We start from the raw sequence: 16966 nt of genomic DNA, 5'->3' as shown, positions 1-16966 counted from the left end.
TTAACTTTAACCGGAGATAGTTCCTAATGACGTTGAAGAATGAGGCAAATATACATCACCTATGGTCGAGACAACATAGTCGATAAGCACCCTAGACATTTTCGCTCCATCACCAAGAAAGCACCGAACGATCCCAAAGGTTTAGAGATGATAATCAAACTCAAACACGGCGGGGGGAAATGATTAATAAGATGTGATGAGTCGAAAGAATACAGAGATTTTAAATGAAGAACATCATGCACAATAATATAAATAAAGGCACTAAACGGAAAGGTGTATATATATATATATATATATATATATATATATATATATATATATATATATATATATATATATATATATATATATATATATATATATATATATATATATATATATATATATATATATATATATATATATATATATATATATATATATATATATATATATATATATATATATATGGAGCGTATCCGGTGAGAACTGATAACTATTGTGAGAAATGAGAACTAACGATATCAATCGTTTGATTTTATTAACGCTTAGGATTTATTTATTTTATATAGAGATCACCTTATTGAATTTTTTCTTTTATGTTTAAGATTTACAAATTCTATAGTAAGACAATCTTACCATAAATAATTATTCTAATATTTAGAATAAATTAAAGACTATTTTTTTCTAATTTTTTTTATTTGACAAAATTAAACAAATAACAGGATTAAAAAATTTAATTTCCCAACATCCAATATGCATCTCAACCATAATTTTAAATCAATAATGTGTTTTTATTTTAAAATAGTCACAATAGTAGAACATTCAAAAATAAAAAATTGATTTTATTTATCATAAATTAAAGAACTATATTAATTTTAAAGTATAAAAAATATTATAAATAAAATCAACTTTTTTATTTTAAATATTTTAGTATTGTGATTATTTTAAATAAAAATACATTAATTATTTAGTACTTGTATTTTAATTTTATTAAAATATTCGATAATGTGAAATTATTATTATTATCAATAGTTTAGTTTGATTTATTTATTTATTTGAAAGTTAGGATATTATTCATTTTTGTAAATTCTATAATTCAGACAATTTAAAATAAATTCTACCATTTTAACAATATTATAATAGTTGAGGTGCATATTTGTTAGGTGCCAAATTGTGTTTATATTTAGTTTAATTAATGGCACCTTTCGACCGTTTTTATCGGATATTCGTACAATTCCCTGAAGTTTTAGATAATTATTTATGGTTTATAATATTAAGCTTTCATTTTATGTTAATATGTGTTTTAGTTATGATTTTGTAGGTTTTAGCCAATTTTGGGGAAGTTTGGAGCTTGTTTTGAGCTTTGCAAGAGAGTGCCTGGCAGAAGTATGCGCGCGTCGCGCTGGGATGTGCGCGCGTCGCGCTCTGGGCAAGATATTTTGGAGCTTCCAGACAGAGAGTTGCGCGCGTCACGCGCATGGGCGGTTTATAATTTTAAGTGTATTGGCGCGAAGCGCGCTGGAGGGCGCGACGCGCCCTTGACAGATTTCAGAAATACTATATAAAGGAGTTTTCTGATATTTTAGGTAGTGGGCTGATTTTGAGAGCAAAAGAACACTTGTGCACTGTAGCAAACAAAGAATCGAAGACTGGAAGCTTTGATCGTCGATTAATCGCCTTTGATGCTTGTTGATCTTCATCCTTTACTTCTTGAGCAAGCTACCATTTTCATGGATAGCTAAATCTCTTTTGTATCAAGATAAGATGTAATCTTCCTAGCCTTTTGTAGGTTTTTCTTGTGAATATATGTGTATGAACAAGTGATGATCAATATAGATGGTTTAGTTTGTTTATTAAAGCCTTTTCTTTGGTATAAGTGTTTGAGACATCAATATTTGTATCTAGATCTAACTTTATCATCTATCAAGCTATAAATTGCAGACATGGATTTAGCGTTTGATGTTTACTTAGTATCGGTTTTAAAACGTTATTTGTATTGTTTAAACGGTGGAGAAATCGTCGGTTAAACAATACGGTAAATCTAACTATATCGTTGCGGACACGGACGATATAGGCGTCGATACGTAATTATGTTGATCGTTACCATGTTCATATACGTATATTTATAAGAAGACATACAAATTTAGGTCGATGAAATCGAATCTTGATACATTTTCTTTAACTTAGAACTTTCATTAATTTACTCTTTGCTACTAAAAGAATTGAATGACCTTTTGCAAACCCAAATTTAAAGTAACATTAACTCAAGACAAAATAGGCTATAGAACGGCGGTGATATCGCAATAATCCCTGTGGATACGATAATAACGAAAAGTACACCACAATACTCTTTCAACAAAATGGCGCCGTTGCCGGGGATTGTTGTTTAGATATTGCAAGCATTGCAATAGTATGTTTTGTATTGAGTCTTATAATTAATATCTTGTTTCTAAATTTATTTTCCTTGTGTTTGTTAATTTGCTTGGTTAGTTTTTCAGATTACAGTTTATGCGAGGACGTGTACCTGCAGATCAACTCCTTTTTGATCCTGAGATTGAGAGGACTGCTCGTAGAGAGAATAGCAAAACTCGTAGGAGGAGACAACTAGCTAGGGAAAGAAGACAACAACAAGAGGCATCTTCTTCTTCAACTCCGGTTGAAAACTTAGTTGAGGGAGAAATGGCAGGAGAGATTCCTAATGTTCCAGCTCGAGGGCCTTGTGTTAATAGCCCTCGACTCAATGCACAATTTGCTCGTGATCAAGCCAATGGAAGAAACTCCGAGATGAAAACGGGGTTACTTCAATTACTTTATCAGAATCCTTTCACAGGGGCAGATCACGAGGATCCATTTACTCATCTAACAAAGTTCTACGAGATCGCCGGAACAATTGGTGCTCCGGAAGACCAAGAAGAACAGGTGTTCAGGAGACTTTTTCCTCATTCCTTAATTGGAAAAGCTAAGGAATGGTACCTTGATCAACCTAATAATGTCATGACAAATTGGAACGAGTTAGAAGAGAAGTTCTTGGATCGGTTCTTTCCTCACAATAGGTTCATGGAAGCGAAAACTTCTATTGCGGTGTTCTCTCAAGGGTCGAATGAATCTCTCAATGAAGCATGGGAGAGGTTCAAGTCCATGGTTAGAAAGTGCAAAGGTCATGGGTTTGATGAGTTGTCTCAAATCCATATCTTTAGAAATGGACTCCAACCTCAACCAAAAACTCTTTTAGATGCTACCGCGGGTGGTTCGTTGATGTCAAAAACTGCTGCAGAAGCGATTGCTATCATTGATAGAATGGCTTTGAATGATCATCAAGGGCAACACAACCGTAGTGCATTGCAAAGAAAACCGGGAGTTCTTGAATTGAATACTAGTGATGCAATACTTGCTCAAAACAAGTTATTGACACAACAAGTAGAATTGCTCACTCAACAAATGTCAAAACTCCCTCAACAAATCAAAGAGATAAATGGGAGCCCTTCTAAAAATCAACATGTGATGTGTTGTGAATTGTGTAGGGGTGACCATCAAACAGGTTTTTGTCCTCCACCGGGTGAAGAGGTGAATTATGTGTCTAATCCTAATCAAGGATATGGTGGAAGACAACAACAACAACCTTACAACAATAACCAAGGTTACCAACAAAGAGGTAATCAAGGTTATCAACAAGGATGGAGGCCGGAAGCGGGCCCATCGAATCGTCAAAATCCTTACCAAGGCGGTTACAATCAACAACCTCAACAAACAAAGCTTTCTATCGAGGACACTCTTAGCCAATTCATGCAATTGCAAATTGCAAGCCAAAAGAGTACGGATGCCGCAATTAAGAACCTTGAAACTCAAGTCGGGCAATTGTCAAAGCAACTTGCCGATCAAAACAAAGGTCCTTTTCCGGCTACTACACAAGAAAATCCTCGTGAGCATTGTAAGTCAATTCTAACTCGTAGCGGTAGAAATATTGATATGGGTGTAGGAGAAATAGTTGAGGAGGAAATTGTTGAGAGTGAAAAAGATAGGGTGATTGAAGTAGAAAAAAATGTTGAGGGTGATTTAGTTGAAAATGAGAAAGAGAAAGAATTAGTGGAAAAAGAAACTCTTGAGAAAGTAGTAGAAAAAGAGAGAAAAAAATTGAGTGTGAGTGAAAAGGGAAAGAAGAAGGTGGATGATTCTATACAAGTGAAGAAATTACCTTACCCTCCCGGTCCGTCAAAGAAAGAAGATGCAAAGCACTATGCTCGGTTCTTGGATATTTTTAGCAAGTTGCAAATTAATGTTCCTTTTTCCGAAGCATTAGAGCAAATGCCGATGTATGCAAAATTCATCAAAGACATCATCACTAAGAAGAGAAGATTCTTGGATCAGGAGGTAGTAACGGTGAGCTCTTGTTGTAATGCGTTAATTCAACGCACTACTCCGATAAAATCGAATGATCCTGGGCGGGTAACCTTACCGGTGTCTATTGGAAATGTTCACATAGGCAAAGGTTTGGTCGATACCGGTTCTAGCATTAATTTGATCCCATTGTCTATGGTGAGAAGATTAGGAATCAACGATTTGAAGCCGACAAGAATGACGTTATCATTAGCAGATAAATCCACAGCTCATCCTCATGGAGTTGCGGAAGACTTGCTTGTCAAGGTTGACAAATTTTGGTATCCTGTTGATTTTATTGTCATAGACATGGAAGAAGATCCTGAGATTCCATTGATCTTAGGAAGGCCTTTTATGAAGACGGCCCGAATGATGATAGATATTGATGATGGCTTAATGAAATTAAGGTACCAAGATGAAGAATTATGTCTTGATCTCTTTGAAGCCATCAAGCATCCTAATGATGAGGATGATTGTTTTAGAATCGATGCTACCGAAAGGGCTATTATGAAAGTGGAGAATCAAATGCACTTGTCAAATCCTCTTGAGAAGACTTTAATGGAAGCTCTCGAAGTTCTCACCAAAGATCAAGAGAAGGAAATTGAAGATTGCTTGAGAAATTTAGAGGCTTGTGAGGAGATGAATCCATTTGAAACTCAAATTGAAGAGTTGAAGGATGAACCTAAAGTTGAAGAGCAAAAGGTGGAGTTGAATGTGTTACCATCTCACTTGAAATACGTGTTTCTCGGTGACAATTCTACTAAGCCGGTTATCATTAATAGTGGTTTGTCTAACAAGGAAGAGCATCGATTGAAGGAAGTGTTGACAAAGAATCAAGAAGCAATAGGATGGGTTTTATCCGACTTGAAGGGTATTAGTCCGGCCTATTGTATGCATAAGATTATGTTAGAAGATGATTTTCGGCCCGTGGCACAACCTCAAAGGCGATTGAATCCAACCATGAAAGAAGTTGTTAGAAAAGAGGTTGTGAAGTTATTAGAGGCGGGGATGATTTATCCCATCTCCGATAGTGAATGGGTGAGCCCGGTGCACGTGGTTCCTAAGAAGGGTGGATTGACAGTTGTGAGAAATGAGAAGAACGAGTTGATTCCTTCGAGAGCGGTGACCGGGTGGCGAATGTGTATTGATTATAGGAGGTTGAACCAAGCAACAAGAAAAGATCACTTTCCATTACCTTTTATGGATCAAATGTTAGAGAGGTTAGCCGGAAGAAATTTCTATTGTTTCTTGGATGGTTATTCGGGATACAATCAAATATCAGTGAATCCGGCGGACCACGAGAAAACTGCTTTTACATGTCCTTTTGGCGTTTTTGCATACCGAAGAATGCCATTTGGACTATGTAATGCTCCTGCAACATTTCAAAGGTGCATGCAAGCTATTTTCTCAGATTTGATCGAAAAAAGCATGGAGGTGTTCATGGATGATTTTTCTGTGTACGGGTCATCATTTGACTTGTGCTTGAAGAACCTTGATGTGGTGATGGAGAGATGCATTGAGACAAATTTGGTTCTCAACTGGGAGAAATGCACTTTCATGGTGACGGATGGGATTGTTCTTGGCCACAAGGTTTCTTCAAAGGGGCTTGAGGTCGATCCGGCAAAAATTGAAGTTATTGAAAAGCTTCCCCCTCCGGTGAATGTGAAAGGCATAAGGAGCTTCTTGGGACATGCTGGGTTCTATAGAAGATTCATCAAGGATTTCTCCAAGGTCGCAAAGCCTTTGAGTAATTTGCTCAACAAAGGTATGGAATTTAATTTTGATGAATCATGTCTAAAAGCTTTCCTAGAACTTAAAGCAAATTTGACCACCACACCCATAATTGTCGCTCCTAATTGGTCGCTTGAGTTTGAACTCATGTGCGATGCGAGTGACTATGCGGTTGGTGCGGTCTTAGGCCAAAGGAAGAACAAACAATTCCATGCTATACATTATGCGAGCAAAGTTTTAAATGAGGCACAGGTTAACTATGCCACTACCGAAAAAGAATTGCTCGCAATTGTATTTGCATTGGAAAAGTTTCGCTCTTACCTCATTGGTTCTAAAGTGGTGTGTTATACTGATCATGCCGCAATCAAATATCTTCTCACCAAGCCTGATTCAAAACAGAGGCTTATTCGGTGGATTCTTTTGCTTCAAGAGTTTGATCTTGAAGTGAAAGATAAGAAAGGTACAGAAAATTTGATTGCGGATCATTTGTCTCGGTTAGTGAATACCGAGGTGACAAACAATGAAAAAGAAGTGAGGGAAGAATTCCCCGATGAAAAACTGTACATGGTACAAGAAGTTAGACCCTGGTTCGCAGATATGGCTAATCACAAAGCATCTGGCTGGATACCGGAGGATCTAACTTGGAATCAAAGAAAAAAGTTTTTGAACGATGCTAATTTCTATGTTTGGGATGATCCTCACTTATTTAAGTTGAGTAGTGACAATCTTCTGAGAAGATGTGTCGCGGATGAGGAGGCGAAAAGCATTTTGTGGCATTGCCACAATTCGCCTTATGGTGGTCATTTTAATGGTTTGCGTACGGCCACAAAAGTCCTTCAATCGGGATTTTGGTGGCCTACTTTGTTCAAAGATGCTTACCACCATGTTGCCTCATGCGACAGTTGTCAAAGAACTGGTGGAATAGGGAAAAGAGAGGAAATGCCCCTCCAAAGTATTGTAGAAGTTGAGGTATTCGATTGCTGGGGCATTGATTTTGTTGGACCATTTCCTTCCTCAATGTCAAATGAATACATCTTGGTAGCTGTGGATTACGTGTCTAAGTGGGTGGAAGCGATTGCTTCACCCAAAGCAGATGGTAAGACCGTGATAAAGTTTTTGAAGAAAAATATATTTTCGCGGTTTGGCTCGCCAAGAGTATTAATTAGTGATGGTGGATCTCATTTTTGTAATGCTCCGCTTGAAAAAGTGTTGGAGCAATATGGAGTAAAGCACAAGGTAGCTACTCCATATCATCCACAAACTAATGGGCAAGTTGAGAGGACCAATCGTGAGATTAAGAGAATTCTTGAGAAAACTGTGTCTAGTTCTAGGAAGGATTGGTCAATGAAGTTAGATGAAACCTTGTGGGCGTATCGGACCGCTTTCAAAGCACCGATCGGTCTTACACCATTCCAAATGGTGTATGGTAAAAGTTGCCACCTTCCCGTAGAACTAGAGCATAAGGCATATTGGGCCTTAAAGCTTTTGAATTTTGACCACAAGTTGTGTGGAGAGAGAAGAAAAATTCAACTTAATGAGTTGGAAGAGATGAGATTGCATGCCTATAAGTCTAATTCAATTTACAAAGAAAAGACCAAATTCTATCATGATAGTAAGGTTAGAATGAAGGACTTTAAGGTAGGGCAATTAGTTTTACTCTTCAATTCCCGGTTAAGACTTTTCCCGGGAAAGTTGAAGTCTAAATGGTCCGGACCGTTTTTGGTAAAAGAAGTGAGAAGCCAAGGGGCTATTGTGATAGAGGACCAAAAATCAAACCAAGAGTGGGTAGTAAATGGTCAGAGGTTGAAGGTGTATCGGGGAAGCGATTTTAATCGTGAAACTTGCGTTTTATCGTTTGGCGATCCTTGATTGCCTTTGACCGTCGAGCTGACCGACGTTAAACAAAGCGCTCTTGGGAGGCACCCCAAGTTGTATATATTCACTTGTATTTGTGTTATTTTTGCAGGTGGGATTTTTGAGTTGTCGTCGAGCCAGAAACGATCTACCGGTATTTTTGGGCGTGCTGAAACAATGCAGTTTTTCTGCTGTTTCTGGTGTAGCGCGCGTCGCACCCATTAGCGCGCGTCGCGCGCTATGTGTACTCAAGGACCCCTTCCAGGCAGAGATGAGGGCGCGTCGCGCCGGTTCTGCGCGCGTCGCGCGCTGTACATATTTTTGAAAAAAAAAATAATTTTGTTTGGGCCCACCCATGCTGGGCCCGACCCGGTTTCATTTGCAGAAGGTTTAGTTAGGGTTTTGGGAGGTCTTTGCCTCCATTCCACCCTTTCTCCTCTTTGTTCCAAGAAAAGAAAAAACACAACACACACTTGTTCATTTAGATTGTTGCATTTCCTCACTATTTTTGTCTCTCTACCATCATCAATCATCAAGGTATGTTCTATCTTCTTCTCTATTTCCATTAAATTAGTTTTAGTTATTAGGTTTTTAGATTTAGGAATATTTTGAATAATTTTGAAAAATTAGGGTAGAAACCACGCTTTGACTGTAAATATTGCTTGCTGGAACCCTTAGAAGTGAGGAGAAGTTGGTTCTCCTCTTCTGTTTTGCAGAAAAATGAAGGATTTTTCTGGGTTTCGCAGAGCGCGCGTCGCGCCCTGTCCAGCGCGCGTCGCGCCCTGGGTTCAACTTTGAAATTTTTTTTATGCATTCTGAGTATTTGTTTAGGCCTGTTTTGTGATTGATGATGAATGTGGACTGATGTGGGTTTTTAGTTGAGAGGTTATGCTAACTTTGTTTCAATTGTGCGTGTTTTGTTTGAATTACAATTGTGCAGGAATGGCACCTTTTTTGAAAAGGAAGAAGACTGGTTCTGGTGAGGGATCTTCCTCACAAGCTGGCAGGTTTGATCGGACGAAGTTTCTAGGTCCGGAGCAAGAGGCGAGGTACCATGAGCTTGAAAGCCGCGTTGTGTGGAGTGAACGCACGGTGATTCCTATTGACCACGGCCTCTTCCAAAGGGCGTGGACTGCTTTGTCTGAAACATGCTGGGACAAGTTGTTCACTCCACCACAATTCTATCAGGTGGAGATTGTCAGAGAGTTTTATGCAAATGCCTTGCCTCCGAGCAGTTGGTCAGGTACTGAAGCTTACCCGTTTAAAACATGGGTGAGAGGTAAGGCCATTGATTTTAGCAAAGAGGCAATTTTTGATTTTCTGGATAACCCTCTTGCTTTGGTAGAAGAGTGTCAGTACCATCCCAAGTTGAATAGAGGAAATTGGGATGTAGACAGCATTAGGGACAGGATTTGCAGGACTGGTTTCACCTATACTCTGACTAGAGATGGGCTGCCAAAGACTTTTACTCGTAGTCAGTTGACGGAGGAGGCTCAGTTGGTGACTTCGGTGGTCCTTTACAACATTAGGCCACGGAGTCACACTTCTTCCCTCACCATTGATACGGCAGGTTTGGTTCAGGGTATTCTGAATGGTGATAACATTGATGTGTCCAGGATTGTGGCGAATGAGCTGAAAAGAGTCGCCCTGAATGGGACTCTTCATGGAGATGGAGTGAGATGTAGGTTGATTTTTCCTGGTCTAATAATGGGTTTGTGCAGGAAGGCTGGTGTCCGGTTCCCAACTGGTGGGATGATCCCCATGGATGGTATTATAGATGATATTTTTGCTAACAGGTACTGTTTGCCTGGAGGTCGTCCTTTTGGTGTTGCTGCTGGTGCATCTAACCTTCCCGATGCTTCTCAAGCTGTTCCGGTTGCTGCTGCACCGCCTGCTGGTTCACAGTATGGTGATGCAAGTGATTGGAACTATCAGATGCATATGGCGCATCAGAGAGCGTTTATGTTTTTGCAGGATTCTATCCGGCAGCTTTCTCTGCAGCAGCCTGTTGGTTCCAGGGATGATTTATCTGCCTATGCTTCATGGCCTGAGGGCAGGCCAGATCCTGAGGAGGGGATGGAGCAGGATGATCCGGAGACTTCCGATGAGGAGTAGACTTTATTTTTTTTTTACTGTTTTATGTTTTATTGTTTTTAGTTTTATGTTAGAACAATTTTTAGTTACTTTGTTTTTAATGTTTATAGTTTTGTTCCATCCTTTTGGATGAGGTACTTTGAAAGGCTAAGTTTACGCCTTTGGATAGTTAACACCTGTTTGGTGTGGTTTTTATTTTATATAAGTTCAGTTTATTTTATTTTTGCATTTATTTATTTTTAAGTAGTTTATTTTAGTTTAGTGTTTATATTTTAGAAATAATGGTTTGATAAGTTGTCCTGATGATTAATTAGCTGGAACACGAATTTTTGTTGCCACAATGAATTTGGATGATGCAACACAATTTGAGTGGTGATGATATAAGTTGAAAACTGTACGCGCAAGGTACATCCTTTATCAATTTTTTTTTTATTAAGTACCTTCGATTCTGATGCTTTTAATTGTACAAATTAGTTGTCATTAATTTCTGTGGATAAAATTAGTTCAATTGTGAATCACTTTAGCCTAGCTGTAGTTGTGAGGAGACTTTCCACTGTGTATATATATAAATTGTGCTGGATACCAGCAATGTGCGTTTTAACTCGTTTTTATTATGATTAATCTTGCATTGTTATTAAATTGTGTTAAGCATGAAAGTGATCAAGGCGTTTTGTTCTGCACTATGAGAAAAACTTCCAATCCAAATATAACCTACCCGGTGAGTGTGTGAGTATTTGTTAACCACTTTGAGCCATTTTGCCAAGATTCAATCGGTATCATGTCATGCCTTATAATTGCCGATTTTTGATGTGAATCTTGATGACTTTCTTTGAACCTTGAAAAGTACCATGAAATGTGGTTAGGATTGATTCCTTTTCGCCTTAGAATAGGGAGCATTCGTGATTATGTGGTGGTAATATTCAAGTTGGGGAGAATAAAATTTTGATCTTGGTTGTATTGGTGTGTAGAAGAAAATAAATAATTGCTCAAGAGAGAAAAAAAAAAAAAAAGAAAAAGAAAAAAAAAAGAAAAAGAAAAAGGAAAAGAGAAGAGCTTTGTGTATAGCTAGTTCTTTTAAAATAAAAAGATTAACTCTTGAGCAATAAAATTGTGTGATCGGTTGATAAGGATGTGTGGATATTATCATGATTTGAATGCTCTCTTAGGAATTGACCCCTTTTGTTTCAATGGCCTTGAGAAATGACACTTCCTTGTTAACCAAGCCAAGCTACAACCCGAAAGTCCTTAGTGATTCATGCTTATATACTTTTTATATATCTTATGCTTAGATGAGTTTATAATTAATTCGGTATGTTTGCGTCATTGTCTGGTGAGTGTTAGATCCTCCATTTTTGTTCTCTCAGTAGAGAAATACGTAGGTGTGATTCATTCTTGAACTTCTTTTGCTTTGTGGAATTTCTGACATAGAATTTGTATATAGGATTAGCATTGTTATCATGGTACTTTGATGAAAACTGGTAAAGCTTGATCTTTGTGTACTTTTGGAATTTGAACCATTCAATTGTTCTTGTTTCTACCTTGTTGTTTCATTTGTGATATTTTGTGTTCCCGGAAATTTATCATTGTTTTGTTTGAGGACAAACAAGAGTTTAAGTTGGGGAGAGTTGTTAGGTGCCAAATTGTGTTTATATTTAGTTTAATTAATGGCACCTTTCGACCGTTTTTATCGGATATTCGTACAATTCCCTGAAGTTTTAGATAATTATTTATGGTTTATAATATTAAGCTTTCATTTTATGTTAATATGTGTTTTAGTTATGATTTTGTAGGTTTTAGCCAATTTTGGGGAAGTTTGGAGCTTGTTTTGAGCTTTGCAAGAGAGTGCCTGGCAGAAGTATGCGCGCGTCGCGCTGGGATGTGCGCGCGTCGCGCTCTGGGCAAGATATTTTGGAGCTTCCAGACAGAGAGTTGCGCGCGTCACGCGCATGGGCGGTTTATAATTTTAAGTGTATTGGCGCGAAGCGCGCTGGAGGGCGCGACGCGCCCTTGACAGATTTCAGAAATACTATATAAAGGAGTTTTCTGATATTTTAGGTAGTGGGCTGATTTTGAGAGCAAAAGAACACTTGTGCACTGTAGCAAACAAAGAATCGAAGATTGGAAGCTTTGATCGTCGATTAATCGCCTTTGATGCTTGTTGATCTTCATCCTTTACTTCTTGAGCAAGCTACCATTTTCATGGATAGCTAAATCTCTTTTGTATCAAGATAAGATGTAATCTTCCTAGCCTTTTGTAGGTTTTTCTTGTGAATATATGTGTATGAACAAGTGATGATCAATATAGATGGTTTAGTTTGTTTATTAAAGCCTTTTCTTTGGTATAAGTGTTTGAGACATCAATATTTGTATCTAGATCTAACTTTATCATCTATCAAGCTATAAATTGCAGACATGGATTTAGCGTTTGATGTTTACTTAGTATCGGTTTTAAAACGTTATTTGTATTGTTTAAACGGTGGAGAAATCGTCGGTTAAACAATACGGTAAATCTAACTATATCGTTGCGGACACGGACGATATAGGCGTCGATACGTAATTATGTTGATCGTTACCATGTTCATATACGTATATTTATAAGAAGACATACAAATTTAGGTCGATGAAATCGAATCTTGATACATTTTCTTTAACTTAGAACTTTCATTAATTTACTCTTTGCTACTAAAAGAATTGAATGACCTTTTGCAAACCCAAATTTAAAGTAACATTAACTCAAGACAAAATAGGCTATAGAACGGCGGTGATATCGCAATAATCCCTGTGGATACGATAATAACGAAAAGTACACCACAATACTCTTTCAACAATATTGGATGTTGGAAAATTAACATTTTAAATCTTGTTATTTGTTTAATTTTGTCAAATAAAAAAATAAAATAAAAAATAGTCTTTAATTTATTCTAAATGTTAGAATAAGAAATAGAAAATTATTTATAGTAAGATTGTCTTATTATAGAATTTGTAAATCTTAAACATAAATGAAAAAATTCAATAAAGTGATCTCTATATAAAATAAATAAATCCTAAACGCTAATAAAATCAAACGATTGATATCGTTAGTTATTATTTCTCACAATAGTTATCAGTTCTCACCGGATACGCTCCCATATATATATATATATATATATATATATATATATATATATATATATATATATATATATATATATATATATATATATATATATATATATATATATATATATATATATATATATATATATATATATATATATATATGGAGCATATCAAGTGAGAGTATTTTTAAATGAGAGATGAGAGCAAAAAATATCAACCATTAGATTCTTCAAGAGACAGAATGTTAATACATTAATGAGGTTATTAATTTTAGGGAGTCTGGGCAAAAATTTTACATCCTATTTTTACTAATTTTAAACTGTGTTTCTACTAATTTTGCCCTAAATTTTGTCTAAAAATTCTGCCATTGATTTTGTCCAAAAATTTCATACCATTTTTTTATTAATTTTGTCTAAAAATTATTAATTTTGCCTTTGATATTGTCTAAAAATCGATTGGGATTGAGTCCGGGCGAGTGTTCGGGTTCGTTGGGTTGTAGCTCCGCCCATGCACTCAAATCTACCCACCCAGTAAATTGATTCGTTTTCCGGCTTTAATTTCTACCTCTTCCTCAAACTTTTACCTAATCATTTTTGTTGGAAAGCTCCCTGCCCCTTTTCTACTTCTATAATATCCCTCCACCAATAGTAGTTACAGTATGTGATTTGCTTGATCTTTTGAAGGTTCTTCCTTGTGCTGTTGATCAGGATATAGTGATTGAACCTTTTTCACTATAGGGACCAATAGGACTGACCACTAGAACAACCTATGCACCATTGTCGGTGCAAGAAAAAAAGTTGACCAATATATTCTTTACTTATGACTTTTGTTTCAATTACTATTGGACAGAAACTTTTTACCACAATTCTCAAATTTTGCTAAAAAAGTCTTCTTCTTTTTTTAATGTCAAAATCAATCTTACTCCCTCCGTCTCATAATAAATGTCCTATTTGAGCAATGCGCGGTTTTTAAGAAAATGATTAGATGTGTTGGTTTTAGTAAAAAAGTTAATGTCATTTACTAGAATACCCCTATTAATAGTAGTTGAATAACGTGAAAGTTACTAAATAGGGGTATAATAGTGGAAAAATAATAATGATTGATGCATTGGAATTGTAAATGGACAATTAATTTGAGACAAGGAAAAAATGCAAATGGGACACTTATTATGAGACGGAGGGAGTATTAATTACTACTCCTACTACACAATATTGAGATGCTCCTATCATGCTCTTTCTTCTTTACACTAATGCCAATGTAGTATCATGAAACTATTTGCGGCAATCTTGGAGAAACCAACAAGAAAACGATGGATTGGATGGACTTAATTGCTTAATTCAACAAGTAAACTGCTTCTAGTAGGTACCAATATCAATGTCCCTATTGCTCCTAAAATATTTGACTTGATCCTAAACTGCTTCTAGTAGGTACCAATATCAATGTACCTTAAGGATCAAGTCAAATTAAAGCTAATAACAATAAATTGGTCAAAGTTATTAGTTAGTTAGCTTTGGAGAGTAACAATACTCAACTCAAATTTAATATACTAAAGAACTCACCTTTTCAAATGTTACTCTATAATATCCTCAAGGCTTTGAAGAATAAACAAGTCACATTAAACCGTGTGTGTTACACAAAAATTAAATGGATCGGAATTCATATAAATGTCAACAAACAAATCAAAGAGATTGGCCAGTGTGGGTTGCAAATATCTATAGAGATAGAAAATGTATTTCAACTTTTTCTATAACAATAAAATTGATCCCTAACTAGGAGCCATTTGTGGCATTGGCGTGGAGGAAGAGAAGCATGGTCCAATACTTGCTGTAAACACAAACTGTTATGATTTGGACAATTACTATATGAGCGATAACCCATATGACCTTCTTAAATTTTCTCTTCTTTTGATTCTACCTACTTTTCTGATTTAGCCCTAAATTTATTAAAGTCTTCCCATGCATTTTTGACACTTGACAACTCTTTATTACCTTCACTTGCTATCTTTTATTACTCTCAACTGTCCACTATACTTATTCCACTATTATATAAGGCACCCTTTTGCATGCAATCTACAGCATCATAACAAGTTTTTCCCACTGAAAAACCGAGACAAAGAGTTGAAAGGTAAGTGTAAGATGGCTAAGTGGAGTGGAGTTTTTGTGTTTGTTGTACTTCTTGTAGTGCATGCAAGTGCAGCACGTACGGTTCCAAATGGGGGTGATGATGAAAAAAAGGGTGTGGTGCATGCAAGTGTTGCGCCACATGCAGAGAATTTAACTGGTAAGGGTGTTGATGAAAAGAAGAACTTTATAGGTGGTGGATTTGTGGGTGGGGCTGCTGGGATTGGTGGGTTTGTTGGTGGAATTGGGAAGGCTGGTGTAATAGGTGGTGGAATTGGAGGTGGAATTGTAAAAGGTGGTGCGATTGGCGGTGGGATAGGCGGAATAGGTGGTGGAATTGGGAAGGTTGGTGGAATAGGTGGTGGCATTGGAGGCGGAATTGTAAAAGGTGGTGCGATTGGTGGTGGCATTGGAGGCGGAATTGCAAAAGGTGGTGCGATTGGTGGTGGGATAGGCGGAATAGGTGGTGGAATTGGAAAGGCTGGTGGGTTAGGTGGTGGAATAGGAAAAGTGGGTGGAATTGGTGGTGGAGCTGGAATTGGTGGTTTCCATGGTGTTGGTGCCGGAGCTGGAATTGGTGGTTTCCATGGTGTTGGTGCCGGAGCTGGAATAGGTGGTTTCCATGGTGTTGGTGGTGGCATTGGGAAAGCTGGTGGGCTTGGTGGTGGCATTGGGAAAGTTGGTGGGATTGGTGGTGGAGCTGGAATCGGTGCCTTCCATGGGATTGGTGGTGGAGCTGGAGTTCTCGGTGGTCATCATGGCATTGGTGGCGGAGTTGGTGGGTTAGGTGGTGCTGGTGGTGGTGTTGGAGGTTTGGGTGGTGCTGGTGGCGGTGTTGGAGGTTTGGGTGGGACTGGAGGAGCGGGAGGCTTAGGCGGCGGTCCTGGAGGCTTGAGTGGTGGCACTGGTATCGGAAGTTTGGGTGGGCCTGGAGGAATTGGAAGTTTGGGTGAGCCTGGAGGAGTTGGAGGCCAAGATGGGACCGGTGGTCCGGGAGGCTTAGGTGGTGGAAGTGGTGGCTTGGGTGGTGGTTCTAGTAGTACGACTGGAGGAGATGGAGGACAAGGAGGTGGTAGTGGTGGTTTGGGCGGTGGTGCTAGTAGTCCTTAATTAGATTCATTTTGATGATTTGCATGCATGTGGTTGTTGTTGATTTATTGTGCTGCCAATTCAATATTGCTTTTAGGATAGATAGTCTTAGGTTTCTTTTACCAGCCTCGTATGTTGTTTGTCTTGTCGGGTCAATTTAGAGTTTGAAGTTTTTTTTTTGTCAACCATGCATGGGTGATCAATTTAATGTTATTCCTTGTTTGTAAGCAAAAGCTCTTTTTGGAGCTATATCTTTCAAGTTCATATTGGACTATTTTGTCGGCAACCTTAATTAAACTACATTTTATTTATTCCATAGTGTATATATTTTTCCAATTCAATTTTTAAAATTATAAAAAATTACACCTTTTGCATTGCTTCTATGAACAATTTACCCAAAAATTTAAATAATAAGAATGTCACATAATCACATATATCTACTTCACTAATAGAGAAAGTAAAATATACTGAATTAAGCGATATGCATTGGAGATATTCTGAACTACATATACTAAATAACTCACATTTTCAAAAATAATTAAAAGAGTGTCACTTTAAATTTTCTATGTTATATTAATTGATTTTTACCAATTATAATTTCTAATTAATATTATATACATTAA

The 16966-nt window shown here is 37.2% G+C and overlaps 1 protein-coding gene across 1 annotated transcript; it reads left to right on the top strand.

The window, feature by feature from the left end:
- The first annotated feature begins 14919 nt into the window (after positions 1 to 14919).
- Positions 14920 to 16654, top strand: LOC131600232 (glycine-rich cell wall structural protein-like). Its single transcript, XM_058872423.1, has one exon. The coding sequence runs from the start codon at positions 15270 to 15272 to the stop codon at positions 16362 to 16364; it is 1095 nt and encodes a 364-aa protein (XP_058728406.1). The 5' UTR covers positions 14920 to 15269; the 3' UTR covers positions 16365 to 16654.
- The last annotated feature ends 312 nt before the right edge of the window (positions 16655 to 16966 follow it).

Source organism: Vicia villosa, linkage group LG4, assembly GCF_029867415.1.
Source record: "Vicia villosa cultivar HV-30 ecotype Madison, WI linkage group LG4, Vvil1.0, whole genome shotgun sequence".
NCBI lineage: Eukaryota > Viridiplantae > Streptophyta > Magnoliopsida > Fabales > Fabaceae > Vicia > Vicia villosa.
The sequence above is the reverse complement of the archived record's forward strand: the minus strand, read 5'-3'. Positions and strand labels throughout refer to the sequence as shown.

Excerpts from the sequence above, each read along its gene's own strand:
- LOC131600232 (XM_058872423.1), top strand. The coding sequence starts at position 15,270 with ATGGCTAAGTGGAGTGGAGTTTTTGTGTTTGTTGTACTTCTTGTAGTG.